This window comes from Castor canadensis, chromosome 1 (assembly GCF_047511655.1).
Source record: "Castor canadensis chromosome 1, mCasCan1.hap1v2, whole genome shotgun sequence".
Lineage (NCBI taxonomy): Eukaryota > Metazoa > Chordata > Mammalia > Rodentia > Castoridae > Castor > Castor canadensis.
This window is the reverse complement of record NC_133386.1, coordinates 157,978,386-158,005,718: the sequence shown is the minus strand read 5'-3', so window position 1 is coordinate 158,005,718 and position 27,333 is coordinate 157,978,386. Positions and strand designations below refer to the sequence as shown.

The 27,333-nt window shown below is 46.0% G+C and overlaps 1 protein-coding gene across 6 annotated transcripts in view; it reads right to left on the bottom strand.

The window, feature by feature from the left end:
* Nav2 (neuron navigator 2) overlaps positions 1-27,333 on the bottom strand; it is a 686,981-nt gene that overhangs the window by 301,651 nt on the left and 357,997 nt on the right. The window contains exon 1 of one of the 6 annotated variants that reach the window (XM_074042827.1): positions 12,593-16,264. The exons of the other annotated variants lie outside the window; for them this stretch is intronic. Within the exon in view, the coding sequence (XP_073898928.1) occupies positions 12,593-12,643 (51 nt within the window). The 5' untranslated portion in view covers positions 12,644-16,264. Of the gene's footprint in view, positions 1-12,592; positions 16,265-27,333 lie in introns of those variants that run through there. 6 annotated transcript variants of the gene reach the window in all.

Genomic DNA, 27,333 nt, shown 5'->3' with positions numbered 1-27,333 from the left:
TATCAGGGACTCCTAGGATGCTACAGAATAACAAGACCATCTTAAGGATATCTGAGGCTCTCTGAAAAACAACACCCAACCATGCTTTTTCCTGCCTGGGCTTTGGGATACACACAGCAGTAACTGCTGCTTCCCCCAGGCTTGTAGGTTGTCTGACTCCTCCTGCCCCTCCTTTGCCTGATGAGGAAGTACTCTGGTGGACCACATTACCTTGGGTGGTCCTCACAATTAATTTGAAAAGTGAGACAAGTCTAAAGACCAAAACAGACCCAATAAAGGCTGACCTCTGACCCACAGAGAGGAAAGCTAAAGGGGAAGTAATATTGAAGAGGAGAACATATCCCATCTCTTCCCACAGCCACCTGTCACCAGCCTCCAGAAGCCATCCTCTGGGATGCTCCATGGTTTCCCCACCTGGCAAATAATTCTTTTTTCTTAAAAGTCGTTAGGTCTCACAACCTATCTAGTTCAGACCAGGACCTAACTTTCCTGTGCTACACAGTAAAATGGCATCTCAGTTGTAGCCTGGACAGAAATGAATGAGAAACTTTGGGCTCTCCCACAACAGTCTGGTAGGAGAAGGATTCCAGGAAAGGATTAGGGAGCTGGAATCATGACATAGTGCAGCAAAGGTGCATAACGTCTGCTAATGTTACAGCACATTAAACGAAGTTGTAAAATAGTAGCTTAGAGTTAGACAGGCCAAACATAACACAAGAAGTATGAAAAGCAAGGTGCCATTTTTCCAACAAATAAGTTCATTATATGAAGAATGGAGTTTAGGATTATTTAGCATCCAGATATACAACGTAGTCGTTGTGCCTTTTTTTTTTTTTTTGGTAGCATCTTTCAAGAGCTCACCCCAATAAGCATTACTTCCAGATTATTAATAACTACGCTTTATTGAGTTCTTATTATGTTTGAGGCCCACAAATATAATTTCTTACCTAGGCACCAGCTCTACAACTACAAGGTGGGAACTAACACTTTACTGAAGAGGAAACTGACATCCAAAGAGGTTAACTGACTTGACCACAGCCCTGGCTGATTTCAGTTGAGGGAATTATGGTCTCTGCCAATCGAAACCATCCGATTAAAAAAAAAAATTCACAAAAGCAGAACATAGAGAAGAGCCTTTGGATCACATTTCCTGCATGGGATGGGAAACAATCCAGGCTTCCTGGAATAGTAGGAAACCCTGCTCTTCTCAACTCTCTCAGGAGGAAGGGACGTTTATTTTCGAAAGCGGAGGAGGGAAAAAGTACCTGAAGCTAGGATGGGTCTTGCAGTTTTGAAAGAGAACTAAGATATTGTAAGAGGCTGAATAAGAGAACGCAGTGCATATTCCCACGGCGCCCACGGTGTTCCCACCCGCCCCCCCGATTACTGAATAAGCCAAACCGCAAAAGATGAATGCCCACGTGCATCCTAAAGTATCTAAACACAAAGCCAGGACAGGGGCGCGGGAGGCAGATTACCCTGTCCTGGCACTGGCGGTGAGAGCACAGACCTACTTGCAGGACAGACAATCCCAGTAGAATGTGCAAACCAGGAGACCTGCAGGAATTCGTAGGTGGAAGGTATCAGGGAGATAAGGCAGCTCAGCCCCTCCCCCTGCAAATCACACACACACACACACACAGCCTGAAATCTATCTTCAAAACAATAAGGGAAATACCAAGTACGGAATCAGGGGTTTTCCACCATAGGAGACAATTCCTAAAGGGGATGGGGGGGAGGGGGAAGAGGGGAGGGGGGTAGGGGCGGGGGAGGGGGGAATCAAAGTAGAGCAGTGCCCAAAAGTGAGGTCTGTAGCCCTCCCTTACCAGCTTCATGGTGGTGTTATTCTGTTCCCAGCGCCACAGCATCACGCTCATCTTACTTCAGGGAGAGGAGGGAACGGGAAGAGGAAGAAGAAGAAAAGGAGCTGAAGCACCTGCCGGCAAGGTCTGGCCGTCCTGTCCCGGAGCCGGCTCCAGGGTCCTCCGCTGAATCACGGTCGCTCGGGGCATCCCAGCCTTGCCCCAGCCTTGCCCCCGCCCCCGGGCCCCGGCGCACGCGGGACCGACTTGGAGCCTCGCGCCGCCGGGCTGCAGTGCCTTCCTCGCGCGCTCCCCGCCGGCCTCCCCGCCAACGCCAAATCAAACAACTCCCCCTGCGTCCGAGCGCCCGCTCCACACTGCGGCGCGGAGGCCGCTGGGGCCCGCGGACAGGGGGTGGAGGGGTCTGGGGCCGCAGGCTCTCTGCCTCCTCGCTGGCCCGCGGGCCGCCGGTGCTTGGTCCCTGGAGCTTCAGCTACTGTCGCAGGGTGGGAGGGAAGGGGGCGAGGTGGTCGGAGCCGGGCGGGGAGGTACTTAACTCTTTCGAGGAGGGCACGCGCCTTGAGCAGGAGGGAGGAGTACAATTCTGAGAGGGGACATTGGGAGCGCAGGCTGTGGCTTCCTGGTCCTCGCAGGCCCTTTAGCCCAAACACCAGCTGGTGCCGCTCCCCACGCGTGCTCAGCCCTCATCGCATTTTCTTTCTGCACCAAACTCACCCAAGGTATCCGGTGGTAGCAATCCCTGGGCCTCTGCCAGGGGACAGCTGGAACTGTGGTTGCAGATTGGATGCGCCACCACCCCCCCCAATCCCTCCCACAGGCAACATCCACACCACACCCTGCACCGCACCCCCAGCAACGTCCATTTCCTGCTATGTGAAGGACAGGGCACCAGGCACGGGTGTTTTAAAACACACCTGGCCACTGCCAGAGAAAGGACATCGTGGCCCTGGCAGGAGGAGACGGAAACAGGGAAGCGGCCTTGAGGCCTTTGTTTCCTCCTGGGCCTCCTCAACCTGCTGTGGGCTGCTCTGTGCCATTCTCTGGGACTTTGGGGGACTTACATACTCACCACTTTCCTGCCCAACCCTTGACCGGGGTCAGCCTCCTGTAATCGGACAGTGACCCTCCAGGGGCCCCAGCAACCTTTAGTGTCCTGAAAAGGCTCAGGACTCCTTCAGCTCCCCACAGCCTGATGGCACTGAGCACCCAGACCTGGACAGTAGTAATATCTTAAGTTGGAAATCCTAGCTCTCTGGAGCAGATAACCTAATAGAACTGCTTTATTACATACTCTTTTCAGTTATTAAAAACTGTTCAAAATGAGGGGAGATAACATTTTATCACCCAATCTTTTGGGTCCCAGATCTTTTATCAGCCAATCTTTTAAAAAGTGATCTTTAAAACATGCCAATTAGATCAAAATGTTGCAATTTTACTTACATCTTTCAAGATTTGAGTTCTGTTCCTAGTTCAAAAATCTTCAGTTTTCTATAGCCTATAACCTTGATCTCCCATCCTTGCCTACTGTGCCCCAGCAACACTGGAGCATCAAACACATGTTGTTCTCAAACACATCAAAATCCTACCCACTTCAGCATCTTTGCATTCAACTGATAGTCCCTTTCTGGCTACAGGTGCCCGTGATCTCATTTCTAATATCACTTACTCCAAGGAACTTTTGGCTTTGTTAATGTAGCAACCTTCTCCTTCCTACAATCTTTTCTCTTCCTTCACTGTTATTTCTTCATTAACTCAGCTAACTTGTATTCTTGGGGGTTTCTTCTGCCTTGTCCCACTAGATGACAAATTCCAACAATCTTGTCTATTTTGTTCCTCTACTGTGTCCCCAGTGCCTGGAACAGTGCAAGGTGCATAGTGGGAGCTTAATGAATGTTTCTCAAAAGCTATTGATGACTGTTCCACTATAAGTCTGTGTGGCTTCCTCTGCAGGTAGGATCAAGCCAGGCCAAGGCAGCACAAATGACAGACATCCTTCCTAAGACCCCATCTTAGGCCGCATGACTCCAAGGGCCCTCCCATGTGTACTTCCATAGGTGATCTACAGAATGAAACACAGGCAGCAGTATTTGGAGCCTCAAGGGAAGGGGCATACCCTAGGGGAACAGATCAGAAAGGGGAGAGTGTGTGTTATTTGCAAATGCATATTTCATATCAAAATATACTTATATACTTGGAAAACAAATCTTAAAATAACCTTTTTTCCAAAAATAAAGCATGAAAAAAAAATCTTTTTGGCCAAGATAGCAAAACACAGGCTGTCTATTGCTGTTTTCTTAGGCCCTTGGAGCTGGGTAGGAAGACATGGAGTTGAGTGAAAATGCTGCAAGACTGGGCTCCCATGCATTTTCTGAGGAAGTATCTATAGGTTCATTATACTTTCTAAGATAGCCTCAACATCAAAAACCACACTCCTCCAGGAAGTCACTGAATGAATGAGCACTTGGTACCTAATGAAAATCTTTGCTGGTCAAAGATGGAAACACTACTCACAGTGCAAGGAGAAAGGGAGAAGTAGGAGGGAGACACAGAAGGAAACTGCCCAGCTTTAATTAAACAGAAAAAGGCTGCAGCTTTGCCCTTCAGCCATTACACATTACAGAGCAATGTGCTATCTTGTTTAGCAAACACTCCTCAAGTATCTACAATGAAGCATTTGCCCAGCTCTGCAGGGTATTGAGAACAAGGGAGGATCTCTCTTTTGGTGTGTGATTTTGTGTGTGTGTGTGTGTCCCTAACCATGCACACAAGCAGTCTACTAGGAAGATGAACAGATATACCAACAGTTGCAATGTAATGCAACAGTTGTCACAAAAGAGTTCTGTACGAGGAGAGGAGCATCCCAGGAAGGCAGAACAGCACATGCCAGCGTGCACAGTAGGGTCCCTGTGGTCAGAAAGTAGACACCAATGCAAGAGATGAGGCTGTTTTGGAAGCTGGGGCCAACTAGGTACCTGTAAGGGGTTGAGGTATGTCTAGCTTTAAATCTTACAATTGGAGCAATTTTTCCAAGTTCCCGTTTTAGGAAGATCTCTGTAGTAAGAGAGGACAATTTTTGAAAGGTGGGAGCTGGAGGGAGATGGCTATTGAAATTATGAGAGGACCTACTCAGGAGAGGTGTATGGTAAAGATGACTGACATCATTAGCTGTCCAGCCACACTATATACCATGGGTGACTCCAAAGGGCAACTCCAAAGGGCAATGGCTGTGAATTCACCCAAGGAAGTGTTGGGACCTGCAGATCTGTCAAAAAGGAAGTATCTCCTTAAAGCGTGGAGAGTTTACTCAACTCCCATCAACCTGCCTCTCCCAATACTTTTCTTCTTCCTACCATTTCTGTAGTCTTACTCCAGGGCCTTTGATGTGAAATAGGGAAAAGAGACCAGCCTGTGTTGACCACATGGGACAATGCTTATAAAAGTCTGCCCTGAAGTGTGGGTCCTCCCAGCTCCCAGTGTTGGCCTCTTTTTCAGCTCATGACCTTCTGACTGGTCTCCTAAGCAAACCAGAAACTCAGAAAACTCAGTGTTGACCTTTGCAAGTAGTGACACCTCCATGTCTCCAACTTAGTCTACCATCTAAGAATGGCCTCTCTTGGATTCCTATGGTAGCCACAAGGGGGTCTTCATAGTCCAGATATTGTAGGGTCCCTGATAGACTGACCCCCCCCCCAGAGGCTGTATCTGCTTTTCACTGGCTATCCTGTGTTCTAGGACTCCTCATCTTCAGCATCCAAGATCTGTCCCAGGTCACTCAGTACTCACTTATTCCCAGGTCTGTTTCTCTCCTACACACATCTCTGAATATTCAGCACATGACAAATCCTCCTAAATGACAGTTGGAAGCCATTCTAGCTCCTCAAGGTAAAGTGAAGGAAGAAGAGATTGGTGGAAAACAGCTTGTGGCCTGGCCTACCAAGCAGTGCCACTGCTGCTCCCTTGGGCAAGAGATGCTCATCTAAGCACCTGCTTTCCCTCTCTTAGAAACTGATGATCTATAAGCTTCCTCCTCACTCCTAAAGTCTGCAAGCCCAGTCCCTGCCTGATAAACTAATTTGTGTCCAGCTGTTAATGGCTTAATGTGTTTCCCAGATACCACACTTCATTTTAACAGGGGTCTTCTACTCCTTCAGCCAAAGCAGTGACTAATGGGGAAAAGTGCAGACATGGAGGGGGCGGCCAGAGGCGCTTCAGACAAAGTGGGCTCTTTAGACTGCTCTGAATGCACCATGCGGACTGAGGTGCCTTTCCACCCACGCCTGAGGCTGGCTTTGGAGGAATGTCAGCTTTTACATCATCTAGAATGACAAAGGAAGGATCAGAAGCACCACACCACTCTAGGAGGGAGGGGGATGGCTTGACTTAGGGAGACTGCTTTGTTCTTCCAGAGAACTGGGCTTGGGTAGTAAAATACCACACCACGTCATCTGGGAATGAAAGTCCTAGCCATATTAGAGGCTACCGATTAAGTGTGGCACAGGGCACCTCTCACCTAGTCATTGGAGCAAGACTAAGAAGGATCATTTGCAGATCAAGGCTCAGAGAGGGACAGTAATTGAACCCATTCAACCAGCTTGGAAACCCAGCTGGTTGATATGCAACCCAGACCTGCCTACCTGGCACCTTGTTTCAGCAATGCCCATGTTATTATCATACTACATGCAGGGAATGAAATCCCAGATGTGCCATTCCTGAGATAATGACGACAACCTGTGTACAGACACTTTTGCAAGTGACTTAAAAAACTTAAAACCTCCTTCCCACTCTAGGAGGGCACTGTATATAAAGGAAAATATGTTTAAAAATTAAAATAAAAGGCTTGTGGAAGTGCACAGCTGGTCAGCTTTTCAGAACTTGCGAGTAAATTTGAAGAAAAGCACTAATCCTTCCTGGAGAAGAAAGGACTCTTGTGTGTAAGCTGGGGACAAGGAGGGCCTGCGCACAGGAGGTACCATCTCCCCTCCACCAGCCTGGGAGGGGACTGAGACCCATACCAAAAGTTCAGCCTGGGAACAGTGGGGTCGGTAGGGGGTCGAAGGCCATTGGAGGGTTTGAAAGTAAGATGTATGGCTTTCAGGAGGGCGGATACAATGTCACGCTGACAAGCCCATGAATGAATGAATATGTCCCTAGAAAGGGCTGGGCTAGCAAAGGAGTTCGCTCCCTCCCCTCACCTCTTTTCTTTTCTCTTGAGATGAAGAATTAGGTAAGCATCTCCCCGGCACACATAATAAATGCCACTGCCTTTAGTGTCCTCAACTGGGTTTAATGTGTCATTTCCTGGCTCTCCACACAAGTCAAACATTTTCCTCCTGCCAGTGGTGGGGGTCAGGTGATGGTAGAGAATTTCTGGGGGATGTAATATTTCTCATCAATCCTCACAATATCCCTGGTCTGCTTATTCTTCTGAATTGAACTAAACCATGTACACTCACAACTCCACTACTTTGCTTAGGCTGATTCATCAGCGTGGATGCTTTTCCTTCGATTCTCTGCCAAATGATATCATGGTGACTTTTCAGAATCCAGCACAAAATGAACTCTGTTGGTGAACTTCTCTCAGATCCTTCCTCCCACATCTGTGGCCCTCAGTACTTCATTTCTCTCTCCCTTTTGGCCTTTATAATAATCCAACTCCTCTTGGAATTGGGGTGTGTATATTTCATTTGCTGTTATCGGGATGAGCATTGATACTAACATTACCACTGCTGAATTGTAAGTTGCTTAGGAACAAGTACTCGATCTTATTCTCTTTGCACATCCAAAATAGTAATTGGCTTACCACTGGCATAATTAAACAGAAATAATAAATCCAGAATGGCAGTTGGTATGGGATTTAAAGATCATCTTGTTCCATTCCCTAATTTTCCAGAAGACTATGGGTCCCCTGTATAGAGTTCCTTCCACAGAACTATACAAAATGTATGGAAAACAAACCCAACCAAACTGGGAGGCTGGAAATACTGGGCATGGTGGCATCTTGGGTGGACCCTCAGCAAGAAATCCCAAATCCACCCTGCCATCACTGGGTTACGGTGTTACTGTTTACCAGGCATCTGGACGACCAACATTGCCTTTTACTACTACTAGATGATGAGATGTTGGAGAATGTGGCTTATGTCTTATTTCTCTACACAGCTTTTGAAATACCATCAAACGCAGAAGGGGCTCAGGTAGAGTAAAAGTGTGCTTCAGGATGAATGAATGAATAATTGAAGACTAGCCTGAAAGCTCTGGGGTATATGCTTTTTTACTTATTCAAGACATCTCTGAAGAGCAGGCAAGCTTTCCCTGTGACTCTGAGAACTGCCAAGTGCTCCTGGTATTTATTTGCTCAATTCTACATCCTAGGCTTGGGGGCTCCTCCTCCAGCCCCTCCCCCATCATCTCAATGAGGCAGATAAGGGTTGAAATTGTGCAATCTTTGGGTGACCTCTGACCCCCTCTTTGAAGGGCCAGCCCTCCCTCCCCCACCTACTAGCAGCTGAACCCCAGCACTGACCCAGGGCAGTGTCAGGGCAAAGAGGACCTGCAGACCTTTGGGAAGTGGCTTAAAGGCTTATTTTAGACTTGCCCAGCCTACTCAGATGGCCTGGAGGCTGATATCAGGTCAAAGAAAACTATTTAAAGAAAAGAAGTAAAAAATCCTGCCATACAGTCATGGGCACCAAAAGCTGGATAATTATTGCCAAAGAATTTAGATCTGGCTGGCTTCTGATTGTTGTCTATAGCTCTGGTTTTGTATCTGAGTGACTCAGAGAAACAGTCTGGAAAGGAGCCGTTCTGACTCTCTCACTGTGTTGCACTGTATTGTTGATCTTTGTTTTGCTGCGTTTTCTGTGGCTATGGTTTGGTGGGGGAGAGGGTTGTGTGGTTTTGTTGATTTTATTTTCTCTGTAGGATCAGTGCTTTCATTCTTGGCCAGTTCTGGTCACCAGGGATTAAGGTTAGTGATTTAAGAGTCAGTGTCTCTCTGAAGGGGATGTGGTAGATACTTCCTGGGAAATGCTGAAGAACAGAGCCCTCTCCCTAAGAACCCTGTGCTGTAGGAAATGCAATTGCTTTTTACCAAAAAGGTTTGTATTGTGATTGAGCAATTAAACAAATACTCTCAGAGTGGGTTAAAAACCATTACCTGGGAGACCTTCCAGTTCAGACAAAGCAAGTAAATAAACCAACTCCATTTGTGTTAGGTAGCCTAATCCTCCCAGGAGGTGGACGGACACACACACACACACACACACACACACACACACACACACACACACAGCAGTGTGCCCAACCTATTCCCAGGGCCTCCTCCTCCCCCAGCCCAGAAGAGGGTGCTGTCCATTAATACCTCAAGGGAAAGTGGTGCTGGCATTTGGGTCTGGGCCTCAGGACATAGCTGGGGGTAAACAGGAAGAAACAAATGTCTCAGAGGTACTAGTAAGACAGTGTGTGTGCATAACTCACTTTTCTATTTGAAAGTTCACAAAAGAGGACCTGGGAAATCCCAGGATGAGGGTGCTGTTATTTAGCAAAGGAAAACTCTGAGCGCTGTTGGTGATTTGCTTTTGGCTTTGTGAAGGTGCACAAAATAACACTAGCCATACTTACTGCTGTTGGACTGGCATCAGCAGATTTGGGCATTTCTCAGCTTCTCCAGCAGAACTAGCAGTGAGCTTTCCCAGAGTCAACACAGACCTTTCCACAGCTTCTTCCTGGTCATGTTCTAGTCAAATGTGAACATTAAGAACTCACAATGACCTGGTTTTGTGTTTGTCAAAGCATTGTCATATCAGTTATCCTGGCAGCTATTCTTAGAACTACTTTGTGAACTAAGCTGGAAGAGTGGCATGATCCCATTTTTCTCTCTATCCAAAGTTGCACAGCCACTGAACAACAAGGCCAAGCTAGGCCTTAAACCTATTGGCTCCTATCCAAGTACCCTTTCCACAGGTTGTCAAGACAGGTGAGCTTTACACAATATTATCATTATTAACAAAGGCAATAACAATGATTATTGTTATTGCTAATACTTTCAGAAATCTTGTCCTTTTTTTTTGTTTTTTTTGGTGGTACTAGGGTTGAACTCAGGGCCTCATGCTTGCTAGGCAGGTGTTCTAACACTTGAGCCACTCTGCCAGTCCTCAGAAGTTGTGTGTATGTCAGGTACCTTTCTGAGATGTCTGCATGCAAGACATTATTGAATCACCATAGTAACCTTACCATGCAGGTGTGAAAAGTACATTTTACGAGGGGAAAATAAGTACAAAAAGTTTAATAACATTCCCAAAGTCCCACAACTCATAAGAGACATAGCTTGGATTTAAACCCTAATATCATAATGTAAGCTTCAGATCAATATATAAATATTAATAATACAAATTTAGTCAACTGAAAGAGTTTTGACAAATAAACGGTGCCAAGCCTATTTGGTGGTTTGTTATTGCTGCTGTAGTTTTCGTTTTGTTGGCTTTTTTTTTTTTTCCTTGGTGGGACTGGGGTTTGAACTCAGGGCTTTGCACTTGCAAAGCAGGCATTCTGTCCTTGAGCATACCTCCAGCCCATTTTGCTTTAGTTATTCTGGAGATGGAGTCTCTCAAACTATTTGGTGGTCTGGCCTTGAACCACAGTCCTCTCAATCTCAACCTCCCAAATAGCTAGTAATATAGGGGTAAGCCACTAGCACCTGGCATGGTCATTTTTAATGACTGATGCTACTAATAGCAAAATTCCCTAGAATGCAACAAATTCTTTCTCAGGCCATGCAATTGCACACAGCAATTTAAACAGCCCTGTGATTGAGACAAGTGAAAAAGTTCTTCCTGGAATGTGGTATGCATTTTCCCAAAGGGCTCCTCACTTCAGAGTAGCCCTCAGAAGCCATCTGAAGTCACCCCTAGATTTTCCCACTTAATTTCGAGAGACTGTAGCAGGAGAGTTTAGTCTGAACTTCTATCAGTCTCCGCTCAGGCTTCACTATACTATGAAGGCTGGCTTGGGGTGTCCAAACTTCCAACCATCTCATTCTGATAACAAAAACTGCTAATATTATTGCATATTTATATGTGTATATGTCCCTGATACTGTTACACTGTTTATATAAATCACCATTTTCAGTCCTCACACTAACCTTTTCAAAGTGGTACCATCAGCATTTTACAGAATAAGTAATGAAAGCTAAAAGTGTTAAGCAAATTGCCAATCTACATGCAGCTCATAAACAGTGTGGCTACAATTTCAATGTAGCTTTGTTTGACTCCATACCTGGGACCTAAGAATATGTGCCTTTCTGTACATTTTGTTAAGACTATTCCCTGCCTCCCTTCTTCTACCTCGTGCAGGTTGCACAGAGCTAGCCTGCTTCAGATATTGCAAGTCTTCTAGAGCGTTGGTTCTCAAAATGGGATCCTTAGCCAGCAACATCAGCATCGCTAGAAACTGGCAGCTATGCAAATTCTTTGGCACCCACTCCATACCTACTAAATGAGAAACTGGTGAGTTCCAGTAGTCCGTGATTTTATAAGACCTGCAGCTGATTCTGATGTCTACTAAGACTGAGAACCATTGTTCGGGAGGCAAAAGCTTTGAACCAGGCTGTGGCATCATGATACCTGAGAGAGGTAATGGGAGCAGCTCCAGAGTGTGTCACTGCCCCTTTATCCAGGATTGACACCCAGAAACCAGCAGGGCACAGACAAGCAAGGTGGGGGAGGGGAGGGGAGGGAGGGGGCTCTTATTCTGAGAAGGTTGAGTAATAGTACAGTCTTGTGGCCTCAGCGAATTAAAGAAGCTGAGGCTAGTTACTCAGGATGAAGGTCAAGTTAGAATAAGGAGTAAATCCTGAGGTTCATCATTCAGGGGGAGGGGCTTGGGGGAAGGCCAGCATAGGCCAGGCCTGGCACTGAACATGCTACAGTATTCCCATTACATTCCAAACATATATCTCATTTCTCCACCTTCCCTCCTCCCAGGACCATCAATGGTCAGTCCCAAGCAAGCCTGAAAGACCCCTGAATTCTCCCTCATGACAGTGTACATGTCCCTACCTTAGTAAAGTCTCTAATAAGGCCTCCTGCTTCTCCTTGAATCCCTGCAGAGATGAAGCAATCACACACAGCCCCCAAGGCAGTTTTTGCCCTTTTGGATGCATTACCATCTGTGAGATTTCTACATATTTTTAAATTCTCCTCTGCCATTCCTGCCTCCACCCCTTGGAGGCCACACAGAACCATGCATGCTTGCCTCAGGACAGTACTTATCCTTCCTGGGTCTACTTTTGTCCAGGACAAAGGCCACAGCTTTCTCAGTAATTCCTCCTCTACTTCTTATGGCCTTTTGCCATCCCACCTTTTGTCCACCTTTGAGAAGGCTCCTGAGGGCTTCTGTGAGAGTGGTATCCAGAAGCCCTTATATGCTACTTTCTATTGCTGAGCTCACCAAACTATTTAATTCATACAGAGTAAACAACAGGGTGCTTAAGCAGTCCACAGAGCCCTTTCTAGTAGAAGGAGGTTCAGAAAGAGAGCTCTGACCGTAATGTCTTCCAATGAACCTGGAAAATGACAGCCTGCAATCTGTGGCCTCCTTGCATCTGCTTTCTCAAGGTTTCTGAGACCCACTCAATGTGCCATGAAGGAAGAAGTTCCAGCCATGAATGTCTGCCCTCTGTAACCTGGAGGAGCCCTGCTTCCTGGAATCAGTGTTTTCCAGATGGGCAAAGCCTTGCCCCCAGACTCTCTCAACTGTCCAGTTGGAACCCTTACCTTGGAGTTGTAAACATCAGGCTCTCTGCAGTTGGCAGGGACTGAGTCCATCTGCAGGGAAGAGATAGAAATGAGTCTGTTTTAACTGGACAGACTCATTGTTATCTCCTTTGAGAGGCCCTGGGGCTGGGCTAGGCTGGGCGCCTGGAGATCTGTGCTGCAGGCCCAGGCCCTTGAGGTCTCAGTACATCTTCCCAGAGACAAACTGCCTGGATTCTGATTCTGGTCCTCTCTGGCTGGTTGGGGGACCTGGGCAAATTATTTAACTTCTTTATGCCCTGCCACCTCATTTGCACATGGGGATTTGAATGATGTCTGTCTCAGGATCATATGAGTACACATATAAATATTGGGCACAGTGCCTGGTACATGCTCAGTGTACATTGGGTGTTCATTATTCCTTTTAGTAGTACAAGTTGATTAGGGATCAAGTTATATGTGGCTAGAGTGTTTTCAATTTTATAAGGACTTTCATTATTCTCGCATTTGATCCTAATAATTAAATGAGATGATGACATCAAGATTTACCATTACAGTTATACAGGTGAAAATATCAAAGCTCAGGAAGGTTAAGTACTTGGTCCTAGGTGACACTCAGGACAGTCCTGTGCTAAGATCCCAGACCATCTGACCTTATGCTTGGTTCCTAAGGCATGACTGTAGTGAAGGCTGCCCTATGCTAACATAATATTTTCCCTCATATTATGTAGATGTTTACTAACTTCAAGAACTAGACTCATGATCTAGAACCTAAAATTCCCAAATGTGAATACCATACAGCTCTCCTGTCCTGTATATCCCTGTCACCCACCCCCCAACATCCCCAGTTTCTATTCTAAGTGCTGTCCCAGGAAGAGATTCCTATATTTTCTCATGCCCTGATCTGGCTTCTGGACCAAGGTTGGTCCAGTCCATGCCTGGTACATGAGTCAATTTATACCCTGGCTCACCGCCCAATCCATTATGTCCTGGGATAGCAGATTCAGCCAAGGCTCCTTGCCAGAACTAGAGGGTGCATGCTAACAAGTACTCTTAGATCCTCCACAGAACCACCCCCTCCAGCCTGCCCCCCTGTGGTTTCCTACAGTGTCCCCAGGAAGGGCCCAGGTTTTCCTTTTGACCATTTCACCTGAGGCAAGGCAGAGTGGGAGTGTGGGGCAGAAGGACACCTTGCCTAGCTCCACCATTTGCACCCCTTTAGTTGGCCAATCACAGGGATCCCCTAGAAGAAGAGCCCCAGGATTCATGCCTGGAGCTGGGAAGCACCATGCTCCATGAGGTGGCTTCCAGAACTACCAGTTTTTCCCACCATGACCTACCTAGGCCTGATAAGCACCATCCCTTCAAGGTCTACACTAACAGATTTGCAGCTGGCTTATCTCAGCACTCCTCGGGCTCCAGGAGCTGCTTCACACCTCCTCTAGAGACATCAGCACTGGTTCCTTGCAGCAGTTATCATCTAAGATATTCCAATGTCATCAGCTTCCCAAGAGCTGGACAGTTCCCTTCACTTCAAAGCCTGCCCCTCCCCCATTTCCCTGTGCATACCTGGACTCATCTTCAGTCCCAACAGCATGTGGACCTGGGCTCTCACAGTTGGTGGGCACCCCCATAGCTTAGCACCTTCACTCCTTTCCTCTTCACCTTAGGGTTTCAACCCATAGGGCTAAAGATGTAAAGAGAGAGCCTTCTTGTTAAAGGAGAGACATTGTAGGACCTGAAATATGTCTGGCTATGTGGGAGAATTCATCTTACATATATTAAGAGCCAACAAATATCTTTTGAATGACCAAGAAGTTCAGATTCTATTCTGGGTGTTGGGGAGGGAAAGTGACAAACAAGGCAAAGGCAGTGCCTATCCTCAAGGGAGTGACATTCTAGGGCTGTCTAAGAACCAAACAAGCACAGCAAAAGTATAGGAAGTTCTAGGAGAAGAAGAATAGCCTGCCAGCCTGGGGTGTAAGGAGGGTGCTTGAGAGGGGCTGCTCAGAAAGGGAACCTGTAAGCAAAGACTTGAACAAAGTGAAAGTGAGTCACATGGAAGAACTGAGGGACCAACCTTCTGGGAAGAAGAGACAGGAGTCCATAGACCCTGAACAGAAGGGTCAGGTGTTCAAGGACAGTGGGCAGGCCACTGAAGCTATTGCAGTATGAGCCAGGCACAGGCCATGGGAGACATGGGCTGAAGAGAAAGGAAGGGCCAGTCTTACAGAGCGAGGGTTGGCCAACTGTGGTCTGGACTATGAGCTAAGAACCACTTTTACATTTTTCAAAGGTTGGAAGGAGAAAAAGATGGCGATAGAAAAAGAAGGTGATGATGACTATGTGCTAAACTACTAATTAGCCCATAAAACCTAAAGTATTTACTGTCTGGCTTTCTACATAAAAAGTTTGCAAATCTAATCTCTGTCTAAAGATTGGCACACTATTTGGATTTTATTTCCAGTGTTATAGGAAGTTCCTGGAAGGTCCTGGGTAAGTAAATGGCACAACATGACATATACCTGTCCATACTTACCCTGGCTACACCATGGAGAGAGGGCTGTTGGGGCCAAGGTGGTGGCAGGAAGGTGAGCAGAAGCTGGGGTAACAATGGAGGAGTGACAGAGTGGTAGTTCTGTCTGGGGTGATGGCAAAGGGGTGGTGAGACAAGAGCAATTTTGAAACATAATGGCAGAGTTGCCAAACTGATAGGGGCATGAGGAAGAGAGGAGTGGAGGACGGCCTATAGGTATTGAGCTTGAACACCTGGGCAGATGTTGGTGCAATTTACTTAGATGCAGAAAACTAAGGGAGAAATGGTGTTTGATACAGTTTTGCGGCATCAAAAGATCTGCTCTGGTTATTGTCAGTTTGAGATGACTATTAGACATCAAAGTGGAGACATTTACATATGCAAGCATGCAAAATGCACACACAGGTGACAAAGAATGGTGACTACTGATGCTATTTGAGGAAAGAAAGAAAGGAGAATATATTGAACATTTACTCTTACATGTAAGGTATTTAAAATTGAGTCTCACAACTATCAATAGGGGAAAACATTTTCATTTGTTTTTCTCACTTTACTGATGAGAAAACAGGCTTAAAAAGTTAAGCAGTTATCCCAGTGCTACATATGGAGTTGGCCAGTGGTTGAGCTGGCAGTCCATGTTTCTCAGCCCCCCATCTAGGGGCATAGCACAATCCAGGTCTACTTAGGAACCTGTACTTCTGCACTTTTATTTGGGGATATGATAGTTCTCCCTGTCTCCTGCAATCATTTCTACTGGCTAGAGACAAAAAAATTCTTGTTTCCCACCTCTGAATTTAGTAAAATTGAACAAACATGTTTTCATTATGATATTTTTTCTTTTCTTTTCTCTTGGTGGTACTGAGTTTGAACTCAGGTCCTCACACCTACCAGGCAGGCATTCTACTGCTTGAGCCAGGTCTCCAGAATGTTTTTTGCTCTAGTTCTCACATTTTTTCCCAGGGCTAGTCCAGGACTACAATTCTCCTGCCTCTGTGCCTACCTGGGACCACAGATGTGCACCACCACACCTGCTTGTTGGTTGAGATGGAGTCTTGCTGACTTTTTTCCTGGGCTGGCTTGGAACTGTGATCTTCCTGATCTCCTCCACCTTCTGAGTAGCTGGGATTACTTATGTGCGGTACCATGCTTGCAATACTTCTTTCTTTCTTTCTTTCCTTCTCCCTTCCTTCCTTCCTTTCTTCCTTCCCTCCCTCCCTCCCTCCTTCCTTCCTTCCTTCCTTCCTTCCTTTCCTTCCTTCCTTCTCTCTCCCTGCCTCCATCCCTCTCTCTCCCTCCCTCCTTCCCTTCCCTCCTCAATCCCTCCTTTCTTTCCTTCTTTCCTTCCTTCTTCCTTTCTTTTGGTGGGACTGGTTTGAACTCTGGGATTACATGTGTGCTGTACTATGCTTGCAATACTTTTTCTTTTCTTTCTTGCTTCATTCCTTTCTTTTTTTCTTTTAGTGGGACTGATTTGAACTCAGGGTTTTACACTTGCAAAGCAGGCAATCTTACATTTGAGTCATACCTCCAGTCCATTTTGCTCTGGTTATTTTGGAAGATGGAGTCTGCTGAACTATTTGCCCTGGCAAGCCTCCAACCCATGATCTTCCCAATCTCAGCCTCCCAAGTAGCTAGGATTACAGGCATGAGCTACCAGAGCCCAGATACTTTTTTTTTGGTGGTACTGGGATTTGAACTCAGGACCTACACCTTGAGCCACTCCACCATCCTTTTTTTGTGTTGGGTATTTTTGAGATAGGGTCACTCAAACTATTTGCCTGGGCTGGCTTTGAACTGTGATCCTCCTGATCTCTGCCTCCTGAGTAGCTAGGATTACAGGCATGAGCCACTGACACCCAGCCCAGTTACTTTTCTTATACAGTACTTTTTCAATCATTAATTAAGACATGCTTATAAGTTAAAATATAAAAAAAAGAAGGAAAAAATTCATGTTTCCAACCCTTAAATATATCCATGGCTGACCACTGTGGAACTATTTGAAGACTATATAGATAGCAATGATTAATTTCTGGGGTTCAGACATATGGGCCCAGAAATTGAAGATGACCCCAAAAGAACCAATGACCAGAGGGAGGTAGGAATTAGATGGCGGACATAACAACTTGAAGTTCTGTGTCAAGTATCATGCTGAGAACATTAAGTGCATGACCGTGTTTCATTCTCATACCCCGTTCGACATTTGGGAAGACTGAAACTTCCATCACTCCCCAGCTTCAGAACTGAGATGTCAATCCAGGTGTTATGGATCCCAGAACAGGAGTTTTTCCATTAGTCATATTTCATGCCGAGAGAACAATTCAGGCCCACCAGGATGATAGGGGGTGTTTAATACATATTTCATGAACAAATAAAACTAAAGAATCTTATAAATTCAGAACAAAACTAAAGAAAGGAAGAAGAGTAAATGTGGGCAGACCCAAGTGATGAATTAATTCATGCAGCCAATGCATCTTTATCAAGCACCTGCCAAATGGCCAGCACTGAGCTAGGCACACAGGGAACCAGCAGTGAACACTAAAAATCTCTGTCTTGTGCTGCTTCATTTTAATGGCTGGATCACCAGGGATGGCTAAATCCGGGGAGATACTCAGAATGACTGGCAACCCTGACTCTATCTTGGAAGGCTTCCCCATGCCCTAGAACTCTGCTTTATTTCACTGTGACACACATGTTCATCCTGTGCCAATCCACTTGTTCCAAAACTGATGAACTTAGGGAAAAATCTAATTATAGTATGCTACTTCTATTCTGTTCTTTAGGGCTCACATCATCTAACTTATGCATACTTATTATCTCTTATTAGCTCCTTTCTGCTCAATGTTTGGTCAGACCCACTAATTGGGATTTCCACCCTGAGGCTGTGGCCCTCCAGGGATCCCATGGATAGGGAGATTGATTCTATGTGGATGCATGTTTAGCGGTATACAAAGTGGTGAAGGGGCAGAAGGGCCCATTTGTTACATTTCCAAATGGGTATGTAACCTCAAAGAAGTTTTTTATTTTTCATCTTTCATCTTTTTCCCATGTATTTCATCTTTTTCCATTTTAATGATAATTCCCATTATCTGTGAATGTTGAGTCTTTTTTCCTTCGCAGTCTATCATGAAGCTGAGACTGACTGGCATTTCAGGTTTTGCTTTCAGAAACTATGCAAGTACAGCACTGGTATTTTTCCAGGCATAGCATAAAACGGAGACTAATTCATTCACTTCCACATTGACACAAGGGAGAATGTTCCAATTCCTCAGCCACTGAGAAAGGCAATGTCCCCCACCAGGCTTCACACAACCCTCTTTCCCTTGATTATTATTTGAGCCTCACCCCTGACCCTGACTCTACACCATGGGTCTACACCGTTTCCCTGAGTACACAGAGTCTTAGACTCCTCTGAGCCAAAGAAAATAACACTGTTCTGATAGTCGAAGGCAAGAGCAGACTTCCAACGCAGGTTGTTCATCTGCCAGAATTCCTGCATGCTATGCTTATTCTTGAACTTCAGATATCAATCACCGTCTCTGTGAGAGAATGGAACAGAAAATACAGACAGTCTCCTGTTAACTCCATTTTGTTGAAATCAAGGAGCATATGTAAGCAGAACACTCAGGAGCCAAGGTTTTGTGAGCATTCATTTCTTCATTGTTTCAACAATACATACTAACTGTCTGCTATGCTCTGGACACTTTCTAAGTGCTCAGGACAAAGTAGTGAACAAGCAGACATAGTTCTTGCCTTCTTAGAGCTTATGGATGAATACAGGAGGTAGGGGTCACAAATATATACAAGGTATGAAAGAAAACATGAAGTACTATTGGAAGCCTGTGACCAAAAGACCCTATGTAGTGTCTTGGTGTTGAGGAATAAGGAAGATTTCCCTGATGAAGTAACAGCTCTGTTAGAGAGGGCAAGGTGCATGAAGGACAACAGGTTAGGAGCGTCAAGGTTTGTTTACATCAAGTCCCTGAGGCCAGAACTAATAGAGCGTATCAGAGAAAAAAAGAAAGCCCATGTAGACAGAGCATGGAAAAATGAAGCCTAAGATATCTACAAACTAGTCTGGAGAAGAAATTAGGGACCTGTACAGGTGTGTGTGTCATTGTAAGGTGGGTCCTTATCCTGAGAGTAAGGGAGAGCCATGGAAAAGAATCCAAGATATGTGTGCGGGAGAGGGGTTGAGAGTGACATGATAGATCATTTGAAAAAGATCATTCTCATCAGTGTGAGGACCATCCTTGAGATGGCAGGAGGATGTGGATGGGAGATGAATCCAGTCCAGAGGCATCTGCAGTAGCCTGGGAGGGTTGCTGGTAGCCTGGACCAGAATAAAAGTAATGGACAGGAAAAGAAATGGATTCCCCTAATAGAAAACGGGAAGCCTGACCTGACAAAGCCGGATGATGGTTAGATGCAGAGGTGAGCGAAAGTGCAGGATTAGTGCTCTAGACAACAATTTCCACTTGTTCCCAGAGCAGTTCTAAAGGGAAACCCCTTACTGCCCCTCCCCTAGGAGATGCTACCTGTGTGGATGGACACTCCAGATGGGGTGACAGAAAGCCAGGTATGAAGTTGCAATATGCCACTAAGGCGTAAGGTTTCAGTGGCGATGACCCTGGTATCCACTGAATGAGCCTAGGCTGGCCTCATTCAGGGCCCCTGTGTTGGTGGCTCCACTGCCTGGGTCAGGCTCCCTTGGGCTTCCACAGGGTTGATCTTTCAGTTTAGTGCTTCCTCTGCAGAGCACCTCATTTCAAGTTCCCTCTAGCCTTTCTTGACACCTCACTCTCCTTTCTTTATGGCACCTGTCATTGTTGAAATAAACTTATTAATTCATTTGTTTACTTGTGTTTGGTCTATATCTCCCCACAGAATGGAAATTCCATGACAACAGAACTCTTGCCATTTTGTATTAAAGTGCCTGACATCTAGTAAATGCTCAATTTAAAAAAGATAAATGAATGAATGACTCTCCAAAGACCAAAGGCCTCCTACTGCCCTGTCCTTGGGTCACTGGGACATCACCCAGCCTTGACCTTGAGCCTGGCATTTCACTGGCCTGAAAGTCCCTGTTGGCTTCCACGCAGCCCCTTCTGGCTCGCTGTGCCTCCAGTTCCACCCATGACTCAGGTGAGGCACGGTTTCCCCAGAAACAGCATTCCCACAGGGGTTTCTTTTCCTTCACTCCCCAAAGCAGAAGAGCAGTGAGCACTGATATTTTTCCAAACTCCACACCTTGGGGCACAACACAAACTCCATAGGATTCAGGGACAGAATTGCCTACTCATGCCCATGATGGGAAGATCTCACAAAGCAAACCCTGCTCGTACAGCTGATTCTTTACTATTTTTCCTCACTCGTTTTCCTGACAGATCTCAGGGCCAAAGTCAACTGCACTTGTAGTTCACAACTGGTTCTTTTTAACTAGGGATATCAGACAGGATTTGATTCTCTCGGCTCAACTCCTCCTTGGAAAGGGCACTAGATTCTGCTGTTTTACTCTAACTTGATTTAGGAGATGTGCTGTTTTCCTAATGTGCAGATAGGGACTACATTCAGCAGAAGGGAAAGAAATGGTATAGAGAGCCCAAGCCAGGTCCCAAAGGGCCCACTGAAGGGCCCCCAGCTCTCAGAGCATGAGTCACCACTGCTGTCTGGGCCTCTGCTTTCCTTTTTGGAGGAAGGTGACTAACTACCACCTCGCTGTCCAGTCATTCCACTGCTGGTGGCAGTAGAGGAGCTATCCCCTCACAAATCTACTGTATTGTCCCAGAGGTGCATGGGAGGGGGGCTGGGCCAGGGGCAAAAGATGGGTCCTGGACCCTCCTAGTTGTGCTGAATATTTCTTTCTCTAGCTGCTTCATGAGGAGAGTCACTGGGTTTGTTCTTAAAATAAAATGAAGATTAAGTTTGCTTTTAAACTCTAATTCATACGCAGAAACTCACTTCAGAGGGAAGATTTTTTTGTTAGAAATTGCTCTTTGGGGAATAGGCAAACAATAACAAATGCTTATTTGGGGATTAACAAAATAATCCACTTTGAGGGCTGCAATGGGGACAGAGCTCAAGATGATAACATTCCCATTCCTGTGTCCCCATAAGCCCTGCACCACTGCCCATTCGTACCTTGTGCACCCTCACATGGTAAAAGCAGCAATCATTTATCAAATAATAACTGTTCAGATGTGATGAGCACTCTAAAAATTCAGTATTTTATTCAGTTCACATATGAAAAGCCCATGAGTTATGCATCCCTAGTATTGATGCTTTACAAACCAGGAAACTAGAGAGTCAGAGATGTTAAGAACTTTGCCCAAGAACACAGAGCTAGTAAGTACCAGACATGGGATCGAGCCCAGGCTTACTTGATGCTGGAGGCCCCACTCCAGGCTGTTGCTGACCTCTCAGAGGTCTGTCCTAAGTCAGACAAAGATTTGTTTGGTTTCTGTTTTTGCCCATAAAGACTTTCACCAATCCAGGTGGGATGGCACACTCCTGTAATACCAGCTACTCGGGAGATGGAGGCAGTAGGATCACTGTTAGCAGTCAGCTTGAGCAAAAGTAGCAGTGAGACCCTAACATAAAAATGAAAGGACCAGGGTGTGACTCAGATGGTAATGTGCTTGCAAACATGAGGCCCTGGGTTCAATCTCCAGAACTATATGAAAAAAAGAAGGAATTTTTACCAACTGTGTGTGTGTGTGTGTGTGTGTGTGTGTTTCCAGGGGGGTGGTGTTTTATTCTGGTGGTATTGGGAGGTTGAATTCAGGGCCTTGTGCTTGCTAGGCAGGCACTTTGCCACTTGAGCAACATCCCCAGCCATTCACCAACTATTTTTTTACATCATAAAATTAAAATAATACTTGAGCCTTAGTCCTTTCTATAAGTGAGAGTGTCGGATAGGGTCATCGTTAAAGTGTCTTGCAGGTCCACAACAGCACGCTTTCCTTCTATCAACTGCACAAAAGCACCTCTTCCTGTCCAGAGGGAGCTCACCAGCTCTGTGGGGCATCCATAAGCAGGTCTCTACAGACAACAGGGCTTCCATGAAACCCTCCAATGGGCTAATTAATTAAGATCGCAGTCTTCCCAGGCTGTGGGATATTGGGCAGAAGCAGAGGCTCTGTCTCCCTGATGAGGCCTGGTGGGGCCTGGGCATCTTCTCACAAGGTGATCACTAGCCTTGCCACCCTCTGGCTACACATCCGAGTGTGTTGAGCACCCACATGGTTGTGCAGGGAAGCCACAAGCACCCAGGGCATCAGCCTGTTTGCTCTGTAGCAGAGTAGGAGAGGGTTCCAGAGGCTCCCAGCCCAAGCCCAACCCACCTGCTCAGCCCACCCTTCCCTGCCTGTCCTCAGTCCATGTCTCTCAACACAATCACCCTAAGAAGTTGGCCTGGTCAGTGGGAATGCTTTCCTGGCCCACACTGCTTCTTGTAATGGACTTATCCCACGTTTTACCTGCTTCCCTGGCCCAATACTGTCCTCCCCCCAGCTTCAGCCACTCTACTACCCTCTGTTCCTCACTGCCCTGTGCTATCTCCTCCTTACTCACTTTACCCAGCTGCCTCAACTTGACTATTTCCTCACATAGTGCCTCTTCAGAGGCCTCCCCTGCCCCATCACTCTATTTTATTTTCTTCACCACACTTTGCATTATTTGAAATTATTTTGCTTATGGATTTCATTATACTTCCCTGATGCTAAAACGCAAGTTCTATAGGGGCAGAGGAACCCTCCTGTTTTGTTCATTCTTATCCTGGGGCCTTGAATAGACTGTTAGATGCTCAATAAACGAGTGATCAAAATCCTTTATTCTCAAATTTTCTCATCTATAAAATGGAAGTGAAACTATTTGTCTTGCAAGGCTGCTGTGGGAACTACAGATAAATATTTTCAGTGTTTGAAAATACTAAAGAAGAAAATCCCTGACAAGTATTTAGGACAATGTCTAGTGTGTACAATACCTCAGGGAATGTAAGCTGTCACTGTATTCAGGGTAAGAGATACACATATTCTATTATCCATTCCATTGCACACTAGATAACTAAAAAAGCACCTTTACACAAATCCTTCTGACACCTTAATAGAGTTACAGGAATTACCCATTCTACTTTATAGCCAATAAAACTGATGCTCAGAGAAGTCAAGCAATTTACCTAAGGTCACACAGCTGGCCAGAGGCAGAGGAACAAACACTTTTGATTCAGATATTCAAACTCCCTTCTCATCACCACCTTTGACAGCTATCTCCTCCAATCCACAGCCCCAGAATCTAAAGACATCACCCTGGCCCAACATGGAGAAACTGCCCTGCAGCTTGAGTATTCTTGCTAAAAATAAACAGAAGCTCCAGGCCTCTGCACACTTGCTGAGGCCAACTGTGCCTCTCCCAGATTCACTCCTTCATAGGTGAGTGGAGGGCTTGGCAAAGGCACAGAGGCAGATGGAGTCTGTAGCTTCCACCATTACCATAGGCCGGAGGCTCTAGTGTCCTCTCTACTTCAAAACAATGTCAAAATAGTCCCACATTTGCTGGGGACAGATCAGAAAGGGTGCGAAAGCAGTCACCCAGGGCTTTTGCAGCTGTGTCCCACTGGCACAGTCCACCTGGGTTGTCTGTGGATCAGCCTGTCTGGGTCCTGCTTCATCGTAGCCTCTATCCACAGAGAGGTTTGCAAAGGTGGCCTGACCAGGCCTCCCAGCTCTTCCTACACCAGGGACAATGCAGGAAAGGGACTCCTGTGTGTGAAATCCAAGGGATCTAAGGGTTGGATGAAAAAATGAAGTGGGAAACAAACTGTGTTCACCCGAGAAAACCCAGAGAAACTGGCGCCCTGATCAGGCTTTTGAGCTCCCTGCGGGAGCAGCTTTGTTGTGACTAATGCATCAGTTTTAAATAGTTTCATGCTGCATACTGATCAGCCCAAGGCACAACAGAGGCAAATGCAAAGCTTCCAGAAAGGGTAAAAGGCTGCCACTCTCAGAAAACACTCATCTGCTGACAGAAGCCCACCCTGTTTAGTTTCTTAATAAGGCAATGAGGGGTATGGACTGTGCCAAGAAAGAAAGAACATGGAGCCAGTCAGACTGGGGGGCATTTTAGGTCCCAGCATGTCATCCCTTTCTTCAAAAGCTCTCACGATTGCTGTTGCCTACGGGACAGACTCTTAGCATGACCGTCTAGGGTCTTCGATGCTGCGTTGGATGTTTCCCCCCAGTTTATGTCCTCTTGGAACCTGGGGATGTGACCTAATTTGGAAGGAAGGTCTTTGCAGATGTACAGAGTTAAAAGAAATTCATTCTGGATTAGGACTGGGGTCCTTGAAACATGGCCAAGTGAAGACACAAGAGACTCCTAGAGAGAAGAATGCCACGTGAAGGTGAAGATCAGACCAACACATTTGGAAACCAAGGAACACCAAGCACGTTGCTGGCAGCCAAAGATTGTAAAAAAAGAAATAATAAATAAATAAACAAATAAATGGGCGTGATCAGAAAGAGTAATAGTGGGGGCGAATATGATCAAAGTACATTACATGTATATCTGGAAATATCACAATGAATATGTGCTAATATGAAAATGTTAATAATAGAAAAAAACAAAAAGGAAGCTGAGGGGGAGCATGGAACAGATCCTCCCTCTGAGCTTCCAGAGCTGAACCAACCCTGCTAATCCCTTGATTTTTGGATGTCCAGTCTATAGAACTGGGAGAGAATAGATCTCCGTTGCTGTTAGCCACCCAGTTCACAGTCGTCTGTGATTGTAGCCCGAGGCCATGAGTACTGGTCCCAACCTGCATGTCTAGCCTTCTTTCATAAAGTCACCCTCCTCATGTTCCATGAATGGGTAACAACTGCTATACATTTAAAAGAAGTAGAAGGACAGACTTTAAGTCCCACTTCCATTTTAGCTGCTGGGTTTGAGCAAGCCAGTTCACTTCCTTTGTTTCCAGTTGTCTAATCTGTAAAAGGAACATAATAGAAGGGCTGCTGCAAATATGTAGGTTACAAGAGAGAGGCTCTATCAGTCACCAGAAATTCTCTAGGGGAAGACATCGCCTTTGTTTGGAAAATATAACTGAAAAAAACTTCTTGCAGAAGTGTGGCCCCCAAAGGTCAGGATCAAGAAATGGGAGGGCCTCTGTTGATTAACAGGATGGATTTGTAATGGGAAAATTGTGGGTGATGATGGCAAGAGTTGGCTTGAGAACAGGGAAGAAAACAGAACAGAAGGCCAGCCCAGTGAGGGAAGGAAGGAGCTATGCCCTTCCACACCACAGTAGGCTAAGGAGAGTGTGGGGAGAAAACAGAAAGCTCTAAAGCATATTTCCAATTGTTTATGGCCAAGTATACAGATAAGCTCACTCCTCCAAGTCATTCGTCTACAAAACATTCAATCAAATCTCGATTAGGTACCAATATTTTATAATCCTAGGCTCTTTTGGCTCAGATTGAAGACATACTGAGTTTGGAAGCTGTGCTGTCATGGAGGTAAAAGACCATGGAGACACCATGAGTTGTCACCCCACATAAAAGTGGCCAGCATACTGCAGGTAACAGAAATGTAAATTAACATTTGCTTCAGCCTCAGTCCCACTTCTTGACTTCCTCAATCGGTTGTGCCTCAGTTCAGAAGGACTGTTCTCCTTCCTCCACTTTCTGCCTCTATGCGAATCCTACCTATCCTAGAACCAGCTGCCTCCCACAGGCAGGAAGCCTTCCACTGGCCTTCCCTACCAGAGAGGACAGTCACCTGTCCTCACAACTTCGTACAGTGTGCTCCATGTAAACAGCAAAGTAATCAGCAAAAAGCAAAGTAAAAGTCATGGAAGGCAGATAAAAGACAGTGAACACAGAAAAGAGAGAGAGAGAGAGAGAGATCCAGAAGCTGGGAGGAAAAGTGGAGAAGTAGGGAGGAGGGGACACTGAAAAGCTCAGATAACCACTCCCCCCTTCCAGGCCACTGAATCCCCTGCTGGGCCAAAGAGAGAGCAGGGAAGGTGAGAGCTACATTCCTTTTGTAAAGCTGAAATCCAAGCACTTCTCTGACTGTGCAGTATCATTCTGAATGAACCCCAAGGAGAACTACTGCTGTGCTGGTAAAGGGCTTCCTGGAAGCTCTCTATAGCCAGGTGGGAATTACCAAAACCTCCCCCCCGCCAGGCTTTCTTGAAACCCTGCTCTTCCTCCAAGCAAGTAAGCAAGCACACCCACCAAACCTGAAGTGAGCATGGCTCCCAGCTGGAGCAGGTGAGCTGCTAGGTAAGGAGCTCAGCAGGGCCCTGGCAGGAGGAAATAACTCACTGACTTGTCAGTAGGGAGTACAACAGGTAGTGGCTCCACCCCCACCTACCTGCCTTCAGCACTTTCCTAGAGCCGGAGACTCAGGAACAAAAGATGCCTTTGCATTTGCTGGGAAAGAAGTCCAGTGCAGGGGCAGCCCAGAAGCAGGCAAGAGGGTGCAGTGTGACCACAGCAAGGATAAAGTTGCTAGGGGTAATGACAGCCCAAGGGGGAACCCAAACCCAGGGAGCAAAGCCTCAGCTGAGCCTTGAAGGATGATGGGTAATTATGATATTTCTTGTGCCTATGATGCACTGACATGCAAATATGTACACTGTAAGATTCACCCTTGCTTTAGAAATATTGAGATCAGAGAGATGTGTGGCTTTGAAGAAAAATAGTATCTGTGATTGTCAGGTAAAGAAGCTTGAGGGGAAAAGGCTACTAAGCAGAGGAAACAGAATATGCAAAGGCCAAGAAGTAGTTCTCAGGGTCAAAGGTTGCTTTTCAAATTTTTTAGTGATTGTTTTTCAGCACACCAGCATTGGCAGATGTGACCATCGGCCTGTTTTTAGAGGGATGGAGCTCCAAGGTGGAGAGAAGACAGTTCTGGATTTGAAAGATTCCAAGAGCTCAGAGTGCCGCCTCCACTTTCCAGGCGGATATCTGAAGTAGTAGTCAACTGCCTAAGTGAAGCCCAAGAAGGGTGGACTTCATTTGTTCATCTCATCCCTGCCTGCTGTGCACTCTGACGCTGACAGTGCCCAGGACACAGCTCAAGCCTTCATGGGGCTTGCATTTCACTGGGAGAGAAAGAGAAAAGGCAAATACATAGGTGCTATGAAGCCAGACAGTGATAGTATATGAAAATAAACTGAAGGAAACAAACAGAGAATACTTGGTGCTATTTTGGATGAATTGGTGAA